Below are 21,652 nucleotides of genomic sequence, written 5' to 3' on the forward strand. Positions count from 1 at the left end.
CTACACTAATCATGGTAAGTATTAATGTATAGAATTGTCAAATCACTATGTTGTCCTCCTGAAATTAATATAGCATTGTATATAAACTACACTTTAACTTTTAAAAAAGAAGTGAATAGAGATACTGAATAACTTTATTAAGTCAAATATGGATGTTAAAAACTTAGTTTACAAAAATAAAATAAAATAAAATGTGTAACTTCCAGTCTAGTAATGGAGACTAAAGAAATCTTGATCCAATGATAGGCAGGAAAGGTGGGAACTTATTCCAGAAAAAAAGGTATGTCAAAGAGAAATCAGAATAAAGCATAAAATAACTTTCATCTTTGTATGTAATTAAATTATAAAATGTTTCATCCATTCTAAGCTGCACATGCATTCACGTTTTAACATCTCTGAAATCAGAACGTGTATTTCAACTGATGGTGTTTTAAAATTACTGTTGGCCAGGCAGAAGCTGTAACATGGATGTCAATGACTATGTATACATGAACATCAAAGTGCCAGCACCAAAACTTGCACTGGTGTCAGTACCTCAGAAGAAAAACCTGCAAAAAATAGTAGAGCAGTATTTTAAGTGTTAAGAACCAAACAGTTGTGGGGAGAGAGTGATGAGAAGGTGATGAATCAAACAGGTTTAACAACATTCCCAAAGCTAGATTCAAAAAGAGGTTTATTCTATATAATTGCCAAGTCAGTAGAAGAGCCCATTCTATTCTATTTTAGTTCTTTTGAGAAATGCTGCTTTTGATAGCACAGAGGGTGATAGGGCCAGGCAAACACAAATTTTGGTAACGCTAAGTCAAAAACTAATTGAGAAGAGTTAGACTCTGAATATGATGGCTTTTAGAAATACTTTATTCATTTATTTCCCTTATATTTATACATAAGATCAACATATTATTTTTAAATATCTATAACTAACTACAAAAGGGCTCTGAATAAGGTTCAAATAAACATTGTGTCACTGTTTAATTCTTATATTTTTTGTTTCTTAATAGTAACTTAAATGATGTTGCATCTTACAATCAATCACAGCTTAGATTTGATGAAATATAATATAATAGTAATCATAACAAATGTAAAGAAAACTAAATTTCCTAGATAAGATACAGAGACTTCCAGATCGTATTTTGAAAATCCAGTTATATTTTGTTAATAAGAGACTCATTTTAAACATAATGACATAGAAAAACTGAAAGAAAAAAAAGAAAGTAAAAGCAAGGGGGGTGTTAAATCTCTGAAAAATACTAGCAATAACAACAGCAAAGCCGCATCTAAACATATAACCATCAGCAAAATTGACTTTAAGGGGGTCGAATGATTAAGAATAGAGTTATTACTCAATAATGAAAGGAGCAATCCACCAGGAAATCTAAGAATTTTGAATCTTTATGCACCCAGCAACACAGCCTAAAACTGGATTTACTGGGAAGAACCTAGAAATTCACAATTTCAATAGGATATTTTAACTTAAATTTTTCAATTTTCATTTCTAGAACCCTGCATACAATAGGGAAAATCATACACCTTTCCCCCACACATAGAACATTTACAAAACTTGACATTAGAGCCATAACTCATAAAAAAAATCTACATCATACAGAATACGTTCTCTAACCAAAACATGATAAAAATTAGAAGTAAAAAACACTTCTAAATAATTCTTGATTCAAAAGAGTAATTATAATAAAAGTTAGATTCAACAAAACTAAATACAAATTCCTTAAAAAAGACTAAAAAAAATGAACAAACTTCCGACAAGATTATTTAAGAAAATTATTCAAATGGTACAAATTAGGACTAATGGGGAAACAAAGCCATAGACACAACAGTGTTTTCACAAAAATTTAAACAAAGTGGTACTGAAATTCTTGGAAGAAAATAGATGTAAAAAACCAGGATAGTTTTGAAAATCAAGATCAATATGTCCTCACCTACTAGAAACTAAAGCTTATAAAACCATAGTAATTAAAATATGTGTTAGTGCAGAGGTAAAAAATAGATTAGTGTAACTGGATAGAACTTAGTAACAAACTTAGGTACATATAAGTGTACAGGTATACACTAAAGGTGACCTTACAAATGAAGAAAATTAATGGACCATTGAGTAACTATATTCTTAACTGGCAATGCATAAGCAAAGAAATAAAATTAGATACCTACTTCACATGAATCACAAAAATAAATTCCATATGGGTTAAAACCTAAATATGACAAGAAAAGCCTCAAAACTTTTAGAAAAAAAAATATAGCATAAATAACTTTACATGTTAGGGGAGGATTTCTTAAACAAGACCAAAAAATAAAAAAAGAGAAGACTGATATATTTGAGTAGATTAAAATTTTTAAGACTCTGTATTACCAAAGATATAATAAGAAAACAAAAATATAAGCCACAGACTCAAGAGAAAACATCTTCAAAGCATAAAGGATGAATATCCAAGACATTTTTAGGACTTCACCAAATCAAGATAAATAAAGAAATGGCAAAACAATGCAGGAGGAAAGAATGGACAAAGAATAAGAAGTAATTTGTAGAAAAGGTAATGCAAATGGTCAAAAAATATATACCATTAGCAAAGAGAAACACAGATTTAAAAAATGAGTTTCCTTTGTAAAATTAGACCGATAGTGTGATCTCCCCAGTGTTGGTGAAACTGTGGGAAATTGGAAACTCCTGTTTAGTCTATTTGAAATTAAACAAAGTCAGCTAACTGTCAGCTCAGGAGATGGGGAAACTTGATTTCTTTAAGTCAGTGTGGTAGTCCCATTTCTTTTACCAATGATTGGTTTAGGAATGGGGGTCCAGCCCAATACAGCCATGTAGTATTCCAGATTTTGGGGAAAGGTGTCTTCCTAAGAAAGGGAAAAGAAATAGCCCCATTGTTGTTTGTTTGTTTGTTTGTTTGTTTGTTGTACCTCATGGGATATTGTCTCTAGACATGAAGCCCAGAACTGCTACAGCCATCTTGTGACCCTGAGGTCACCACTGTCAACACCCTCAGGGAGGCAGGACAGAGAAGACAGAAAGAACCTGATTCTTTGATGAATTTTGAAAACCTGTATCAACCAGCCTGGAAATCTACCCTACTTCTATACTTCTTGTTATGTGAGAAAATAAATTTTCATCTTGCATGAGCCAGTTTGAGTAGTATCAAACTGCATGCGATAAATGGCAGTATAACATTATTATTCTACTCCAACCTTGTCCATCCAGTCTTCCTTCACTATCCTCCAATACACTACCAATGTAACACAGATCAAACTACTTCCATCCTTATTCTGGTCACTCCTATTCTTAAGTGAAGTGACTATTCCCTATAGTAACTATTTGTAGAGAATCCAAACTTCGTTGCCTAAGTACAGTTTTCATTGCTCACTTGGAGGATTTAGGAACAAGGCTCACATTCATCACTCTGCAGTTATGAATTATTGGTTAGGGTTCACTCTTAGTTTTACCTACATTTTTTACTCTAATAAAAAAAATCAGGATGTATAATTTCAATGGATTACCTTCCAGCAGAAACCTTGATATTTTATTACCACAAGGTAACCAAACTCCAATAGAATCTTAATGGAAAATGAATCTTTTCAGATTTTTGACAGATAAAACATAAGGTGAATTGTTTTGTTCTATTTATTTTAAGACTGGAGGATAAGACCAAAGACATACAAAATGAAGAGATGCTGCCACGGGAGATGTGAAGATAGACATATTTTTTGAAATAGGAATTCAGAGACCACATGGATCCCATTGGAAAACATAATGATTTAATAATCAACCGGGTAATAGGCTAACAAGTAAAATGAGAATCCTTCCTTATAAGCTCCCAAAAGTGGCAGAACATGATAAAGAAAATACATCTGAAGAGCAATTTTTCCCCCAAGAGTGACAGTTTACTGAGGCACAGAGTTACAAAAGGGAGTGGGAGCAAATAGGTAACATGAAAAGCCACCTAGGTGTATCTGGTTTACCTTGGGTGAGACAGGGGAATCTCCTGGTAGAAAACCCTGTCCTAACAAGTCCAGTAATCACATTCTACTAAAAGGTTTGTAGGCAAGATTGCGTAAGCAAGGAACCCCTTGAACTAGCAGCTACAGAAGAAAGGCAATTGCCAAGATCAATACAGAAACATTGCTCAGTCATTATGCCACAAAGATTCTCCTAAGAAGCATGAATGTTGTAAAGATGGGAATAATATACAGAAAGTGAAATTGAATAAGACACAAAATGCTAGAGGAGAGATAAAGTACAATCTTTCATGGGTCATAATTCTCTAGACATGGGTTTGTTTGGGGGCACTGGTTGCAGGCAGTTGGACATAACTACAGAAACACCCATATGGTTCCCCTGGATTCTACTTTCTCTGCAGCTTCTTGCAAGCTTTTCATTACTCGGAGCCATGTGGTTCTGGAAACCACACAGGTGAGAAATAAATTTTCATCTCTGGCAGTCCTTAACAGTCATGCTTCCCAGCTGTTTAGTAAGGTGTTCCTTCAAGTAATTGCCCTGCAGGGAGTTTGTGGTGAGACAGGGACATGAGCAAACACTACAAACCACCCAGCTCGTTCTGCCAGACAGCCATTCTCCAACCTGGCCTGGCCAAGAGGCCCTAAAGGCAACTGGATTTCTGAAAGCAGAAATATACTATCCTTTTAAGCAAAACACATTGCTCTAGTGAAACAAATAACTGGAATCTTATTAACAGATCCCACCTGCATACAGTTGTGGGGAAAGGAGGAGAACAGACTTCAGTTTTGCTGGTGACAAAGAGCACGAGAATCTTCTTCAAAGACTGCTAGGTTATACAGTGTCTGACCTTGGACAATAGGAGCTAGGCCCAAAGAAATACCAGCCTCTTATGTGTGGTGTAACAGGCTGTGGGGTTCCAGCAGAAACCCATGGTTACCTACATAAGGCTGTCCCCCTACCCTTCTTCCTAGGTGGAAAAGCCCTGATTTTGTTCAAATGATCCCTCCTCAGCTAGGCAGGGCTCACTGTTGTGACCTGTCACCCAATTCTGTTCAGGAAAGGCTGGAGACACAGACAATATTCCTCTTTCTACCTCTGGATATTGGTGTGTGAAGATATGAACTGTAACCAGTGATCTGCAACCACTTTGGAACCATGAGGGAAACTAACCAACATACTGAGGCTAACACAGAAAGAAATAGAAAAGACCTCGTCTCTAGGGCATCATGGTTTCACAGTATTAACCAACTTTGCAGCCATCCCACCCCCAGATCCCAGGTAATATGAGATAATGTGTCCTCTAGGTCACTTTGAGCTAGCATCTCGTTATTGGAAGCTGAAAACATACACTGAACTCTGTCTATCCAAATGTAACCTGCCAAAGGTGCAAATTATATTAACTGATTAAATGCAAATAAAAATGTTTCTGTTAAAGGAATGTTCTTGCTGTTACATGAGCAAATGTAACAAATGCAAAGGCAATTATCTTGGAGATTTGTAAATGCTGTCACATGCTTAGAACATTAGGCCTCTCCTCAAATTAGCAAACTCAGTGATCATTCTCTAAAACCTCTGCAAAGGCCTTTCCCAGCTCTTTTCAGCACATTCAGTTGTTCCCTAATACTATTTCCATGTAGTTTGTAAATACTTCAATGAAATGGCTTTGTAGTTGTATATCTGTAGCTGTCCCATGTGAGTTTCCTATAAAAGAAATAATATCTGTGATGGTTAATTTTATGTGTTAACTTGACTAGATCACAGGGTACCCCAATATTTGGCTAACTATTATTTCTAGGTGTGTCTGTTGAGGGCCTTTCTGGAAGAGATTAACATTTGAATCAGTGGATCCTAAAGCACACTGCCCTTCTCAGTGTGAGTGGGCATTGTCCATCCACTGAGGGCATGGATAGACCAAAAGTTAAAGGAAGGGAGAATTGGCCCCTTTCTGCCTGTTTGATCTGACACATCAGTCTTCTCCTGCCCTGAGACTGGGAATGACACCATCAGCCCCCTTTGTCCTCAGGCCTTCAGAGTGGGACTGAACTACACTCCTGGCCTTCCTGAACCTCCAGCTTGCAGATCCAGATGTGACACTTCTCACCCTCCAAAATCGCATGAACCAGTTCCTCAGAATAAATCATATATATCCCATTGGTTCTGTTTCTCTGGAGAACTCAGACTAATACAGTGTCTCATCTATCTTTATAGCTTTAACATTTAACATAGGACCCAGCACTTATTTGGTGTGGCAGTTCTAAAATATGGCCCCCAATGTGTTTGACGTTCCTTCCATCTGAGCTGGCTTTTACAGCTTCAACCAGCGGAGTACAGCAGAGGGATAAATTTGCTGCTAAATCAGAAAGAAAGAAAGAAAGAAAGAAAGAGAGAGAGAGAGAGAGAGAGAGAGAGAGAGAGAGAGAGAGAGAGAAAGAAAGAAAGAAAGAAAGAAAGAAAGAAAGAAAGAAAGAAAGAAAGAAAGAAAGAAAGAAAGAAAGAAAGAAAAAAAGAGAAAGTTCATGCCATTTTCACCTGCTTCTCTTGAGATGCTCACTCTGGGGAATGCCCCGCCCTATAAGGGGTCCAAGGAGTCTAACTACTCTGATGTTGCCACATTGGAAGGTAAGGTGTTCATGCAAAGGTGTTCCAGTTGAGAGCATCAACTGGTAGCTGATTGATTCAGCCACCTTGGTCATTTAACCCTGTCAAGTCCTCAGATGACTGTTGTCCTACAAGGGAAATCCCAAGCAAGGTCTGCAAGCCCCTCCTAAGTTCCTGACCCTTAAAATTGTGAGCACACACACACACACAAAAGGTTATTTTAAACCACCAAGATTTGGGGTCAGTGCTACACATAAATAATAACAAAAACAATCGGTACTAAATATTTATAGAATTTATGAAGGAGAGGTAAAAAAGATCTTCCTCACAATAAAAAAAATTTAAGTATAACATCAGGATAACTTCATCTTGCGTCTGTAATTTCGTGGTCATAGATACATTTCCTATCACTCTAGCATTAAGAGAAAACTCTTATGAAGCTCAATTCATTTAAGTCCAGACGTTGTGCTTGGTGCCTTTTAGCTTGTAGCATATCTAACTCTCACAACCAATGGGGGACTCATGTGTGTCATTCCATACTTTAACCATGAAGAAGTGAAGCTCAGAGAAGCTGTAGGCTACCTGTCCCCATGGGTACCTACCCCCAGAGTTCTGCTTCTAATGCCAGTTCTGTGGCCCTGCAGTAACAAGCTTCCTTCCTCCTTTCCTCCCTCTCACCACATTCAAAACTGCAGATTCTCAATCAGAAGGATAGTTCTGGAGCACTGGGAGACAGAATCATACCAAAGGTAAGGACAATAAGTCAATCTGTAAATCGACTAACATGCTTTGACAGCATAGTGTTATACATGGGATAGAATTTCTGTGGGGAGAAAGAGATAACTAAGACATGATTCTTGCTCTCTGGTAATTTTCATCCATGTAAGGAAAAAAGACAAAATATGGAAAGTAAAGAACATCCCAGGGGCACCTGGGTAAGTGTCCAACTCTTGATCTCTGCTCAGGTCTTGATCTCATGGTTTGTGGAATTGAGCCCCACATCCAGCTCTGCACTGACAACGTGGAGCCTGCTTGGGATTCTCTCTCTCTCCCTCTCTCTCTCTGCCCCTCCCCTGCTTGCACGGTCTTTCTCTCTCTCTCAAAACAAATAAATAAAACATTTTAAAAAAGAACAGCCAAAAATAATGCATAATAAATGCTAAACCTGGGGTTGTTTCAAGATAATTTTTTCTCAGTATAAAATTCAGACCATTATAAAAAAAAGAAAATAAAGATTACTCTTAATTAATCCAATTCAACCACAACTATGAGTAATATTTTTGTGAACTCCTTCCAGTTCTTTTTTCTACACATACATAATAGTATAACTGGGCTCATACCATATAGTTCTATATCCTGCTTTATTTCACTTGATAGTATATTTTGAACACATTCTGGACTAAGACTTTTCAAACTAAACTCTACAGAATTGTTTTGGGAAAGCACACCAGGAGTTCATATTAATGTGATATGATATGATTTCAGTAAATTTCACATACTAATTGCACCCTTTTTTCTTATTTTGTCTCTATAAATTAATATACTATGAATTAAACTTACTGAAAACTATAAGGTTAATCATTTAGAAGTACATTTGCTTCTGAGAAAGCATGCAAGACTCACACCAGACAAAAAAACAAGTGCTGTCACCTCTTGAATAAAATTACATGTAGGGACACCTGGGTGGCTCAGTCGATTATGCATCTGACTCGTGGTTTTGGCTCAAGGTTCTTGGAGATGGAGTCCCATGGGCTCTGTGCTGACAGTGCAGAGCCTGCTTGGGAGTCTCTCTCCCTGCCCCTCCCCAACTCATGCACGTGCCCTTTCTCTCTCTCTCAAAATAAATAAATACACTTAAAAAAATTACTGCCTGTTGGGGCACCTGGGTGGCTCAGTCAGTTAAGCATCTGACTCTTGATTTTGGCTCAGGTCATGATCTCACAGTTCGTGAGATCGAGTCCCACACTGGGCTTTGCCCTAGGTGTGGAGCCTGCTTAATAGTCTCTCTCTGCCCCTCCCCCACTCTGTCTCTCTCTTTCAAAAAAAAAAAATTTATATATGTTTACCTGAACCTGGTCAAAGATAAACAAAATAGAAAGAAATGCCATTGTCATCATCACCACTTCCATGCCCTTAGTGCCCATATAGTTATTATTGTATTACTCACGTAAGTTTTATTATGGTTTCAGACCATAATTTTATTTTTTCAAATTTTTATTTATTTCATTTTGAGGGAGAAAGAGAGAGAGAGAGAGAATGTGAGCAGAGGGAGGAGCAGGGAGAGAGGAAGAGAGAGAATCCCAAGCAGGTTCCCCACTGTCAGCACAGAGCCTGAACAGGGGGTCAATCTCTCCAACCAAGAGATCATGACCTGAGCCAAAACCAAGAATCTGATGTTTAACTAGCTGACTCACCCAGGCACCCCCATCACTTAAAATGGATCATTGTTACCAGAAGTAAACTCTTGCCTTTTGAGAGAGACAGTGACAGAGTACAAGTGGGGGAGGGGCAGAGAGAAAGGGAGACATAGAATTCAAAACAGGCTCCAGGCTCTGAGCTGTCAGCACCAAGCCCAATGCGGGCTTGAACTCATGAGACTGAAATCATGACCTGAGCCGAAGTTGGACGTTTAACTGACTGAGCCACCCAGATGCCCCCAAAATTTTTTAGTATAAAGATTCTTTCACTTCCATGAGCCCTTCAGAGAGAGGATTCAACACCGTTTCTCTGTATTGTCTATATTTGTCTATTTTTTAAAGTCATATCATATAACTTAAAAGAAAGAAACAATGTAATATTCCAGAATTGTGTCATTGTTTTTAATGAAGTCTCCAAAAGGGAAGGGAGGGGCCTAACAGAAAGGAACTAAGCAGTTATGGTGCCCTGTTTATACACATTATGAGTGAAACAAGTAGTAAACTGTTGGACATTTATTTCACACCAACAGTACAGAGAATTGTATTGTGTGAATTTCAAAAGGGAAAAAAAAAAATGTAGATATCAAGGTTTTCTTGGGTCTAGATCACACTTAATTCATAGCCCTGAACAAAATACTCTGGAAGATGAGGCATGTTGGCAAAATGAGACTCCTTGAAAGTTAATTTCAACTAGCAATGTGTGCCTGACTGTTGCTTATCTCTCAACAGCCATTCTCACTTCCTTGATTTCCTTACTCCTAGAGCCCTGCCACCAGCCACCCCCCAGATCCTCACTTTCACAGCCTCCCTTGCAGCTAAGAGTGGCATGGCAGGTTCCAACAGTAGGACCTAAGGGGATGATCTTCAAGGAAAGGTTTTCTTTTCTTTTTTTTTTTTTTTTTTAATTTATTTTTGAGACAGAGAGAGACAGAGCATGAACGGGGGGAGGGTCAGAGAGAGAGGAAGACACAGAATCTGAAACAGGCTCCAGGCTCTGAGCAGTCAGCACAGAGCCCGAGGTGGGGCTCGAACTCACAGACAGTGAGATCGTGACCTGAGCCGAAGTCGGATGCTTAACCGACTGAGCCACCCAGGTGCCCCGAAAGGTTTTCTTTTCTAATGGAACAGCTGCAAAGGGGGAGTTTCTGCCACTCTTCCTGCCTCTGCTGTGGTCCCATGAAATGTGAGGACTTGACAATGGGAGGCCCCAGGGAACCAAAGGGGAAGCCAAGAGCTAGAAGCCTATCTGCAGGCCTAACATGGAGTCACAATGGTGGAACTCCCTGCTTCCAGATTTATTGACATATGATAGTAATTAAGTGTCCTTCTTAACTAATCCAGTTTTACTTACTGGCCAACTGCACCGGAAAGTTCCCAAACTAAAGCACAACGCATCCTATGGCATGAAGAGTTTTGGTATCTGGCCAATATTCCAGTGTGGATGAAGAAAAATCATAATTATTGATTTCTAAAACATATTCCAGAAGAATTATAAAATGAAATAATGACAATATAATTGCCATTTTCTAAAATGGCAGCTGCATGTAAAGTGAGAATGTGACTCCTGGCCAGTCATTTGTGTTTGGCTCCATTATCTCCATCCATTCACAACTGGGCCTTCTTACAGCAGACACAGCAGAGCACTTCCTTCTGATAGGATCCTTTTCCTAGTTGTAGAGAAAACACAAGAGGGTGATCTTTAATAGAGGTTAATGTTAACATGGAAGAATATAAAAATAATCTTACCCATTTTAATTCTAATAGCAACTGAAGGAGGACCAGTTGACCTCTACCTTCTCTTCCATCTATGTAGTGGGTGATTCAAAACATAATTTTTTGAAAGATTTTAAAACACCAAGAAACCCCAATATTACCCTATCAAGTTGTATATTCTCTAATAATATAGTACTTGGTTGTTTCCCTGAAAGAAAATAAGCTTTTAGGAGAAACAATTGTTGTTTTATATAATGCCTGAGAATTTTCATTAGTTACTAAAGGGTTCTCCACTTAATCTTGAATGAATCATTTTATTGACATTGATACATGGGCCCACTCCTCTGGCATCAAGATTTTTATGTTGGATTTTTAAACTATAATCCACTGAAACATAATTTCCCCAAAGTTTCTAAATTCAAGACATACACTATATTGATAGTCTCCTATCTAATTTGGTATCCAATGTTTTATGAAATATTCCCTCCTCTGAGTTAGCTTCCTGCCTCAACTGTATATATTATTATGCTTGTAGGCTATTCAGTAACAAGACATCTGTTCAGAAATCCCTCTAGAAAGTTTCCTACATTATTTATGTCACTGCTAAAACTATTTCCCCTCCCTTAAAAAACAGCTGCTTTACATACAAGAGGAAAAAAGATCATTATTTAGCCAGCAATGTTGATAAATGATTCTGGTGTCTTTTAGCTGTCATTGCTTTTTATACACTAATTAGCTTCATAAGTCTCTTCTGCTCTCAAAGATTGTTAAGTAGCCATTTAGTAGTAATTTTAAATGCTACTCTTATATTCTCTCAATTAAAAGTAAATTTTAATGATTTTTATGTAAATGGTTTCAATCTCACAAATCAGTAAGATCTCCCAAATAGCTTGTACTATGATTTTTGAGAGCTCTGAACTTTTGTCTGCTTATTTTCTCCTGCAAGCTTAATATACTTACCAAAAATTTCCACATTCCACATCATCAGAGCTTTCATCTTGTCTCAAAAGAAAAAAGAAAAAAAGTTGAAATGCCGATTAAAAGCCAAAACCAACTATTTTCAGCCTCAATTTTCAAATGTCAGTTTGTTTTTACCTAATTCTGGTAAATTTATATAGTGCAATTCTAAACTTTGCTATTTGACAGTTTCCCTACTGAAGAAAAGCAGTAGAACTTTTCACCACCTGTGTTGCTTTTGGAGACCAGCCCCTCCCCATCCGTGGTCTGGGCAACCTCGTGCCAGGCGGGTCCTCACAGAGGGGACTGCCTTCTCACTGCTCTCAGGGCTCCTGCCATTACCTGTTGTTGCTCTGCAGCTGACTGTCCTGGGGAATGGCCCAGGATGAACAAAGTACTAACCAAAGAGGTGACTTTCTACATTCAGCACACCATAAAAGGGAATTCCAAATAGGAGGAAAGGGGAAAGGAATCCATAAAAAAGACCAAGTAAAGGTCAAGTCTTTGCATTTTTGAATAGAAATCATTTTCTGCTGAATTAGCTACTACAGTATTTCTCAAGCCTTTGAATTTGATTCCTACGGAGTTTAGTTTTTCCAAAACAAAAGTGGGAAGGAAGTGTTGTTTTTCAGAATAAGGAGGTTTAACTAGATTTCAATTAAAAGAAAAAAGAAAAGGATATACAGCCTGATAGATATGCCTAGAATTTTTGTCCAAAATACAGAATTTGCCAAAACCCAAGGGTGGGTGAGGACGGGGGGCAGAGGTAGTTCTGCCTGTTTAGAATGTGGTGCATAATGAGGTTGCTGAACTAAGCTAGAGAAAACAGGAGGAAGACGCAGATTCCATTAGCTCAAGCAACATACAAATGCTGCTAATTAATTATTTTTGTTTCATGACAAGAGTTGTTTTTAAACAGACAACTACCACCACCATACCCCCTCTCCCCAAAAAACTGAACTGGCCTCAAATGTACCCTTAATTCTTCTCTGTTCCCACACCCTCAACAACCTTGGTTCTCCAGTCCTACTCGTTCCTGCCGTGAAACCTGACAAACAGCAAAAATCCTGAAACAGAAAGAGAGAGAGAGGAGAGAGAGAGAATGGGGGGAGAGAATGGGAGACAGAGAGAGAGAGAACGTATTTTGCCACCCTCCTGGCTAACCGAAATGCTTGTTCCCGAGATTACAGTAATTACAGCCACAGCATGAGTTCCATACAAGCGCTAAATGAAACAGCACATCAATTAAAAAATAAACACTCCATTCTAGGAGAAAGACAACCCCCTGGGACGTCCTAACAAGCGTAAATGAACCTGCCAGGCCGCCGGCCCTTCAGGCCTCCGCCTCCCCTCCCTGTCTTAAGGTAGTTGCGGAGCTGGCGGGGGCAAGTGCTCATTGGCGGTGTCCCAAGTGGCTGCTAAAAGCAGCTCAGGTCCCGCTCTGCTCCTTGCGGATCGCTGATACGTGTCTGTGCGTCGGCGCCAGGGCTCAGCACCGCCTCCCACGGTAGAAAAGGAGGCTCTGGAAAGAATGTGAACTTTGGATAGACATACATATGTTCCAAAAGTACGAAGCGAAGAGAGGGAAGCCAGCCGCAGTTTCCAGTCCGTCCTATTTATAACTTACTTACTTTTTTTTTTCTTTTTCTTTCTGTCTTTTGCTCTTTCTTTCTCTTCCTTCCTCTCCCTTTCTTTCCTTTTTCTTTTTTTTCTTTCTGGAAGGGAACTATATCTTCATAAGGAAGAACTTCGTCCCAGATGCTTTACGTATTTTATCCCACCTAATTAGCGGAACCCCCTTTGAAATCTGTACTACTACCCCACTTTTCAGGCAAGAAAACTGAGGTTCCCCTGACCAATCAGCGGAGGCGGGAGAATCCTGGGCCCGCCCGTGTGCCTGGAGCCTCTCCCGCCCCTCGCGTGCTGGCGGCTGTGCTCCCGTACACCTTCTGGGGCGCCCTCGGTCCAGCCCCACTATCCAGAATGAACTGCAGTCTCCCACTCCTCTCACGCTTCCAAGCCTCAAACATCATCATTCTAAAAACCCCAAGAGGAGCACACCTTCCCTGTTCTCCCGCACAGCCCGGCCCCAGTCAAGGTCCCGTGCACTCCAGTGGGGGTGGGTTCCCCACCGACCCGGCTCACAGAGGGGCGCGGGGTCACCCACATCAGGCAGCAGCAGTAGGCAGGGACGTGACTTGTTTGAAAGGAGCCTAAAAACGCACGCGCAGGCAGAAAACCCCCATCCCAGTCCCCAAGTGCAGACTCGGGGAAAAGGAACCAAGAACTCAAACACACTGAGCGCTGTGGAGACAATCGTGGCAAAACCTCGGTCTCTGCGGTCAAACCCAAGGTTACCAAAACTCTCCATCCGCAGAGGGCTCGCATGGCCGCGGGGACACTCCGGGCCGCCTTAAGGAAGGCCGAGACTTGGGAGCGCGTAGACTCCGCCCCCTCTCCCGGCGATTGGCGCGCCCGGCTGAGGGCGGAGACCGAGTCCGCGCTGTATAAATATTCATGAGCCGGCCGGGCGGTGTGAGCTGGGCCGGAGCCGGGAAGTTGGGTGAAGGGCGCTGCTCCCGCCGAGGAGGAGGAGGAGGAAGAGGAGGAGGAGGTGGAGGAACAGGAGGCGGCGGCGGAGGCAGTGGTGGCTGGGCGCGGGCCGCGCCGCTCAGGTGTCTATTTCGCCTTCTGGTCTGGATTTGGTTCCGTGTGTCTAGCAAGAAGGGGACTGCCTACACCTCGCCGGATTCCTGGCCGAAGCGCGGAGCGGACTTTTACCGGAGGTGGAGTCTGTCAGTCCCGGCGGCGGACCGACGGACCGACGCCTGGAGAGAGGGCGGCGGCCTCTGCGGAGGCGGGTCCCGAACTCCGGCGGCAGAGCAGCGCAGCGTTGGGGGCAAGCATGAGTCCCTGGGGACAGAAAGGGGGCTGCAGGGGCTGACCCTGAGCGGCGAGCGGCCTGGCCCAGCCATCTTGACTGCGCACCGAGGCCCGAAAGGAAACTTGCTGTGCCGCCGCCCTCTGTGCCCAGCAAAGTCACCGCACCGTCCCCGGCGCCGCGTGGAGAAGTGGCCGGGCGCGCCGGAGAGAAAGCGAACGAGAGAGGGACGATGAGCGGGGGGCTAGCCACTGTGCTGCGAGAGGGCTGAGTTCGACCGACCCGGAGTCATCAGGGCAGACTCTCGGGGACTGTGGTGCACGCCTGCGGCCACCCTCACTGCCGCTGCCCAGGCTTCGGGCCCCGCGGTGCGGACGCGTCCCGAGAAGGGACTAGGTTAACTGCAAGACACCCCCCACCCCCTCACTCCGCCCGCCTTCCGGGAGAAGCAGCAAGGAGACCAGCAGGGCACCCGCTCTCCCCTTCTCCGGCTCCCTCGCCGAATCCCCTGGCGCCCCTCCGCGCTCCGCCTGGAGGGCGAGGGCGCGGGGCCGAGGCGCGCAGCATGGAGTGGGGTTACCTGTTGGAAGTGACCTCTTTGCTGGCCGCCTTGGCGCTGTTGCAGCGCTCGAGCGGTGCGGCGGCTGCCTCGGCCAAGGAGCTGGCTTGCCAAGAGATCACCGTGCCGCTGTGCAAGGGCATCGGCTACAACTACACGTACATGCCCAACCAGTTCAACCACGACACGCAGGACGAGGCGGGCCTTGAGGTGCACCAGTTCTGGCCGCTAGTAGAGATCCAGTGCTCGCCCGACCTCAAGTTCTTCCTGTGCAGCATGTACACGCCCATCTGCCTGGAGGACTACAAGAAGCCCCTGCCTCCTTGCCGCTCGGTCTGCGAGCGCGCCAAGGCCGGCTGCGCACCCCTCATGCGCCAGTACGGCTTCGCCTGGCCCGATCGCATGCGCTGCGACCGGCTGCCGGAGCAGGGCAACCCCGACACGCTGTGCATGGACTACAACCGCACCGACCTCACCACAGCCGCACCCAATCCGCCGCGCCGCCTGCCGCCGCCGCCCCCGGGTGAGCAGCCTCCCTCCGGCAGTGGCCACGGCCGCCCGCCCGGGGCCAGGCCCCCGTCCCGCGGCAGGGGCGGTGGCGGCGTGGACGCAGCGGCGCCCCCCACGCGCGGCGGCGGCGGCGGGAAGGCGCGGCCCCCTGGCGGCGGCTCCGCTCCCTGCGAGCCGGGCTGCCAGTGCCGCGCGCCCATGGTGAGCGTGTCCAGCGAGCGGCACCCCCTCTACAACCGCGTCAAGACCGGCCAGATTGCCAACTGCGCGCTGCCCTGCCACAACCCCTTCTTCAGCCAGGACGAACGCGCCTTCACCGTCTTCTGGATCGGCCTGTGGTCTGTGCTGTGCTTCGTGTCCACCTTCGCCACCGTCTCCACCTTCCTCATCGACATGGAACGCTTCAAGTATCCTGAGCGGCCCATTATCTTCCTGTCGGCCTGCTACCTCTTCGTGTCCGTCGGCTACCTGGTACGCCTGGTGGCGGGCCACGAGAAGGTGGCGTGCAGCGGCGGCGCGCCCGGAGCGGGCGGTACGGGAGGCGCGGGCGGCGCGGCGGCGGCAGCGGGCGCGGGCGCGGCGGGCGCGGGCGCGGGTGGCCCTGGCGGGCGCGGCGAGTACGAAGAACTGGGCGCTGTGGAGCAGCACGTGCGCTACGAGACCACGGGCCCGGCGCTGTGCACCGTGGTCTTCTTGCTCGTGTACTTCTTCGGCATGGCCAGCTCCATCTGGTGGGTGATCCTGTCGCTCACGTGGTTCCTGGCGGCGGGCATGAAATGGGGCAATGAGGCCATCGCTGGCTACTCGCAGTACTTCCACCTGGCCGCGTGGCTCGTGCCCAGCGTCAAGTCTATCGCCGTCCTGGCGCTCAGCTCCGTGGACGGCGACCCGGTGGCCGGCATCTGCTACGTGGGCAACCAGAGCCTCGACAACCTGCGCGGCTTCGTGCTAGCGCCGCTCGTCATCTACCTCTTCATCGGCACCATGTTCCTGCTGGCCGGCTTCGTGTCGCTCTTCCGCATCCGCTCAGTCATCAAGCAGCAGGGCGGCCCCACCAAGACGCACAAACTGGAGAAGCTCATGATCCGCCTGGGTCTCTTCACCGTACTCTACACCGTGCCCGCCGCCGTCGTGGTCGCCTGCCTCTTCTATGAGCAGCACAACCGCCCGCGCTGGGAGGCCACGCACAACTGCCCGTGTCTGCGGGACCTGCAGCCAGACCAAGCGCGCCGGCCCGACTACGCCGTCTTCATGCTCAAGTACTTCATGTGCCTCGTGGTGGGCATCACCTCGGGCGTGTGGGTCTGGTCCGGCAAGACTCTCGAGTCGTGGCGCGCCCTGTGCACCCGCTGCTGCTGGGCCAGCAAGGGTGCTTCGGGGGGCGCAGGCGCTGGGGCCGCCGGGGGGGGTGGGGTGCCGGGAGGTGGTGGGGGCGTGGGGTCCGGTGGGGGCGGGGTCCCGGGCGGTGGGGCGGGATCCCTCTACAGCGACGTCAGCACCGGCCTGACGTGGCGATCTGGCACGGCCAGCTCCGTGTCTTATCCAAAGCAAATGCCATTGTCCCAGGTCTGAGCGGAGGGGAGGGGGCACCCGGAAGGAATGGGGAGGGGGGCGAGGAAACCTAGTGCAGCGAAGGGACAGTCGACGGGCTGAGGTTCCCACCCCTTCACCGTGTTGATTGCTATTAGCATGATAATGAACTCTTAATGGTATCCATTAGCTGGGACTTAAATGACTCGCTTAGAACAAAGTACCTGGCATTGAAGGCTCCCAGACCCAGCCCCCTTTCCTCCATTGATATGCGTGGAGCTCCTCTCGCCAGGCGTTAATCTCTGTTGGCAGCGGAGGGTGGACTCTGCTGCTGCGTTTCAGAACGCAAGGTTTGTAGCCCTCGCTGGTTGCCATTTGCTGAGCTTGAAGCCAGATCTACAGATTTCACCTGAGGGACCTGTTTTTCTCCCTCTACTCTCCTACGTAAATTCTTACTCCTAACATATCCTAGAGGAGGGATCACCGCGACCTAATGGAATTGCACGGTTTGGGTATTCTTAATGACCAGGCAAATGCCTTAAATAAACAAACAAGAAATGTCTTAATTATACACCCCAAATCAATACGGGTTTCTTACATTAGAGGATGTATTTATATAATTATTTGTTAAATTGTAAAAATGTGTAAAATATGTACATATTCAAAGATATACAGTCTGTACATTTTTTTTGTAAAAAGTTTAGAGGCCACCCCTGTAAGAACAAATATAAGTATTCTATTTTGTCAATAAAATGACTTTTGATAAATGATTTAAACATCGCCCTCTCCCCCTGCCTCTTCTAAGCTGTTACCTTTAAAGTGCTTGCTAAGGACACGCTGGAAAAAATGGACATTTTCTGGTTTCTCATTTTGTACTCTGACCTTAGGCATGGAGAAAATGACCTGTTAAACTCTAGTTCTTAAGTTGTTAGCAAAGTAAATATCACTGTTGAACTGAAATCAAAATTGAGTTTTTGCACCTTCCCCAAAGATGGTGTTTTTCATGAGAGCTCTTTTCTGATCCATGGATAACAACACTCACCTTAGTGTATGTAAGTGGAACTTTTGCAAGGCAATAATTGCACTCAGGCCTTGTTATTTATCTTGTATAATATGACTAAAGGCTTCAAAACCCCGCATTTATTTCTTGGCGTGGCTGATTTTGAAAGCACCTGGGTTTTCAGGGACCGAACACACTGCTGAAGTGCAGACGTTAATGTTTTAAACCATCGATCGCACTTTACAGTGTAAGTCACTTGACTATCTGGTAGCGGAGCAGGCGTTCTTTAATGGATTAAACTAACGGGTTAACATCTTAATAACCTTCCAGGCTTGTGTATATCAAATGTGCTTCTTTTTCTAGAGAAAAAGCTATTGTTCCTCTGTCAAGACTAAGCTAATTTATTTGAGCAGAAGGCTGTTGAATTAGCAGAAGAATGCTTTGGCAATTGTTGAACTTTTTACCTGTCTGCCCAGTGGCCCAGCACATCATTCCTTTAAGAGGAGCTAAATGAATAGGGTTAATCTGTAGGGAACTTGGTCTTTTGAGTTTGAAAAACTTTGATCTTTTCTCCTCTCCAAATGTGCTGTATAGTCTGAAGTTTCTTTCCCTGCTGCCCGGCTCCTCTTGGTGCAGACCAATTGGCCACCGCGGAGCCTTAAAGTTCTTCCATTAAAGGGATGTGGGACTTTTACTTTAAAAAGGAGAGAGAGCGAGGGAGAGGAAGACTTGTAACAGTTAGTGAAGACCAGAGGCACAAGTGCGCTCAGCCTTTTAAACAGCTTTTCCCGGCATTGTTAGCCAGCCTGCAGGCAGCTAGGCATGGGTTGAAGCATTATAGAAAAGGGCTCTGAATGCCCTACAGGTGGTCTGTGCACATAATCCCCCAATTTAAAGCATTTTCCTTTGCTGGACAATTGCATTACAAAACTCCCTTCTTTTTCGCCCCTAATTGAACCAATGAACTATTATAAACTACAAGTTTTTCTTAAAAAAAAAAAAAAGGAAAAAAAAAACCTCAGTGCCTAAATTCTATTGAGTAAATTCTGGCAAGTTTTCTGAACTGAACCTTTTAAAAGCACCGGAAGTAAATGCTTCTTCAGACGTTTCACTTTTCCAGATATTTTTATTCCTCATGCTTGTTATTTTCTGACAGATTAGCAATAATTTAAAAGTAATTGGTAAGGTTGTGTGTTCATACTGAAAAGATAGCCCCAGGTCCCTTATTAACCTGTCAATCAAGATAAGAAATGGGCAGCTACCCCTGCTAATGATGGGGGGCATCAAACATTGCAGGGCGGGAGGTGACATGTTCTCTGCATCCTGCTAAAATGTTTGTTCTCTTTACTTTTCTCAATAGGAATATTTCGTGATTAAAAAAAATTTTTTTTAATTAATAGGATGGAAACTACTTCCTTGGCTGATCTTTCTCGTGTGAGAGGCTTTTAAGAAGAGTTTCTTAGTAGAAACATTTTGCAAATCCTTTCCAGAGTAATTCTTGGTGGTAATTGGATTTTTAAATTATATATGCCATAAAAGAACACCTACTTTATCATGCTGATTATATTTCTTAAAGTCAGAGGCACTGTAAAATCTTCACCTCCCAGCAGTTTTATTTGTTAAAGAATTACTGTTTTGTAACTTAAGTACCAATAAGTGGCCTGCATCGAACCCATGTGGTGACACTCATATAGAGTATATAAGCCAGCCATAAACTTTACAGTTTCAGTAATAAAGTGTAATTTTGAGGGCACTTCCCATAGTCTTTACCACATATATGGGGTGGGGAGAGAGCTAAAAGTCACTACTTAGCATATTGGTGTTCTAACATAGCAGCATTCTCATTATTGACACATTTCCAACTATGTGACAGTGGGAAATGTCCAACTTTGAAGCTTTTTCCTTTATTAATTTTTCAACATATCTTTGTAAAATGCCATACTTGATAGCTTTTGCAAAATGACTATAAATGTGCACAATATAAACAAGTTTATGAAACAAGCAAAAAAACCCTCCTGACATTCTGAGGACAACTCTTAGAAGGTTTTAGTAAGACCTGCACCTGTAATCACTAAAGACTGATTTTAGAAACATACTGAAACACAAGTGCTGGTTCTTTGCCTTGAAAACTAAAACTTGAGTTGCAAAGTTGCTAATATCCAAATGGTATCTATTAATAGAATAAAAGACTCAAAATTTATTTGGGGGGTGGGAAAATGGAGGAAGAGTCTCATTTTGGCCATTTGCCTTAGTTAGACAAATGAATAGGTTCCTTGCCAGAACACCCTCTTTGTGCTACACTAACTATATGGAACAAGTGTTTTTTGTTTTTTGTTTTTTGTTTTTAATTTTGTCAAACATGGGAGGTGAGGGAGCAGGGAGGGGATATGGTGAATGTGTGGCTAGAAGATAGTGTAAATAAAATCTAATATGGTTAAATCCATTAGTAAAGCCAAAGCTCATTATAATTACTTGTGGGGAAAGCCATGTGAACCACTTTGCTTTATAATAAATGCAATTTGAAAGTACTATAAAAGGGGACAGAGTGGGGGGGAGTGTATAAGAACGTTTAAAGAGCAAACTGTCATTATTACAGTTTCCTAACTTGCACTGATGGCATTGCAGGTTCCTATAATCCTTGAAAGTTTCGGGGAAGAAAATCAGAATGTCTTGCCAAAAGAAAAATTACACAGAGACTCAAGCAGTTGCAGAGTACAGGACGCAATTGAAAGTATAGGTGCAAACATTCTGTAAAGTCTCTCCAAAACAAATCACGTGTAACCATCTGCTTTCCACGTGTGATACCATACCGCCACCTTGTGGTACCCAAAGTTCCAGAACTGGGAGGTTCCTTCATTCAATTCCTTCATTCAAAAATACTGAGCCTCCACAATGCTGGCCCTGTCCCATGCACAGTGCCCACACAGAGGGCCTGCAAGCATTTTGTATTCATAATTTTGAATTCTTCAGTTTAAGGCCCCACAATATCTTATTGAATTAAATACTCAATATAAACTTTATACTAAAAATGTAATTAAGTTCTTTCTGAAATTATCTTCTGATTAACTTTTATTTAAAGAATGGGCTACTCCCCAAAGATCCACCACCTAATGAGGATGGATCCAAAATTTAATGGGAGAAAGGATGAATCAGGAAGAATATTTTGAGGTGGCATGTAGTTGGCTCGCTTAATGTACTGTTTTCCAGTTTCCCACTTAGAGGTTGATCTGCTGAATCCAGTGGACACTCTTCAGTGCTGTACATGAATGCTATTGGGTTGGGTGGGATGCAGGCTGTCCTGGTTACCCAGCCAGGTGTTTGTGGGAACACACCAAAGAATAGAAACTGTGCTGGGAAACAAGGTCAGCCAAAGGGAGGAAGGGAGAAGCATCTGCTCTGGAATGTCTGAGCCCTGAGGGAGGAAGATTCCCATACACAACAGTGTGGGAAGACCAGGCCTTTAAGGAGGCAGGGGCTGCATATAGGGAAGAGGCAGCCTTACAAAGCCTAC

General features: G+C 43.8%; 1 protein-coding gene across 1 annotated transcript; it reads left to right on the forward strand.

Annotated features, from left to right (window-relative positions):
* Positions 1-15,106: 15,106 nt before the first annotated feature.
* Positions 15,107-17,911, forward strand: FZD8 (frizzled class receptor 8). Its single transcript, XM_058744296.1, has one exon. The coding sequence runs from the start codon at positions 15,108-15,110 to the stop codon at positions 17,181-17,183; it is 2,076 nt and encodes a 691-aa protein (XP_058600279.1). The 5' UTR covers position 15,107; the 3' UTR covers positions 17,184-17,911.
* The last annotated feature ends 3,741 nt before the right edge of the window (positions 17,912-21,652 follow it).

Source organism: Neofelis nebulosa, chromosome 8, assembly GCF_028018385.1.
Source record: "Neofelis nebulosa isolate mNeoNeb1 chromosome 8, mNeoNeb1.pri, whole genome shotgun sequence".
NCBI classification, from domain to species: domain Eukaryota; kingdom Metazoa; phylum Chordata; class Mammalia; order Carnivora; family Felidae; genus Neofelis; species Neofelis nebulosa.

Bases quoted from the DNA above. Each gene is read 5' to 3' on its own strand.
- FZD8 (XM_058744296.1), top strand. From the start codon at position 15,108: ATGGAGTGGGGTTACCTGTTGGAAGTGACCTCTTTGCTGGCCGCCTTG.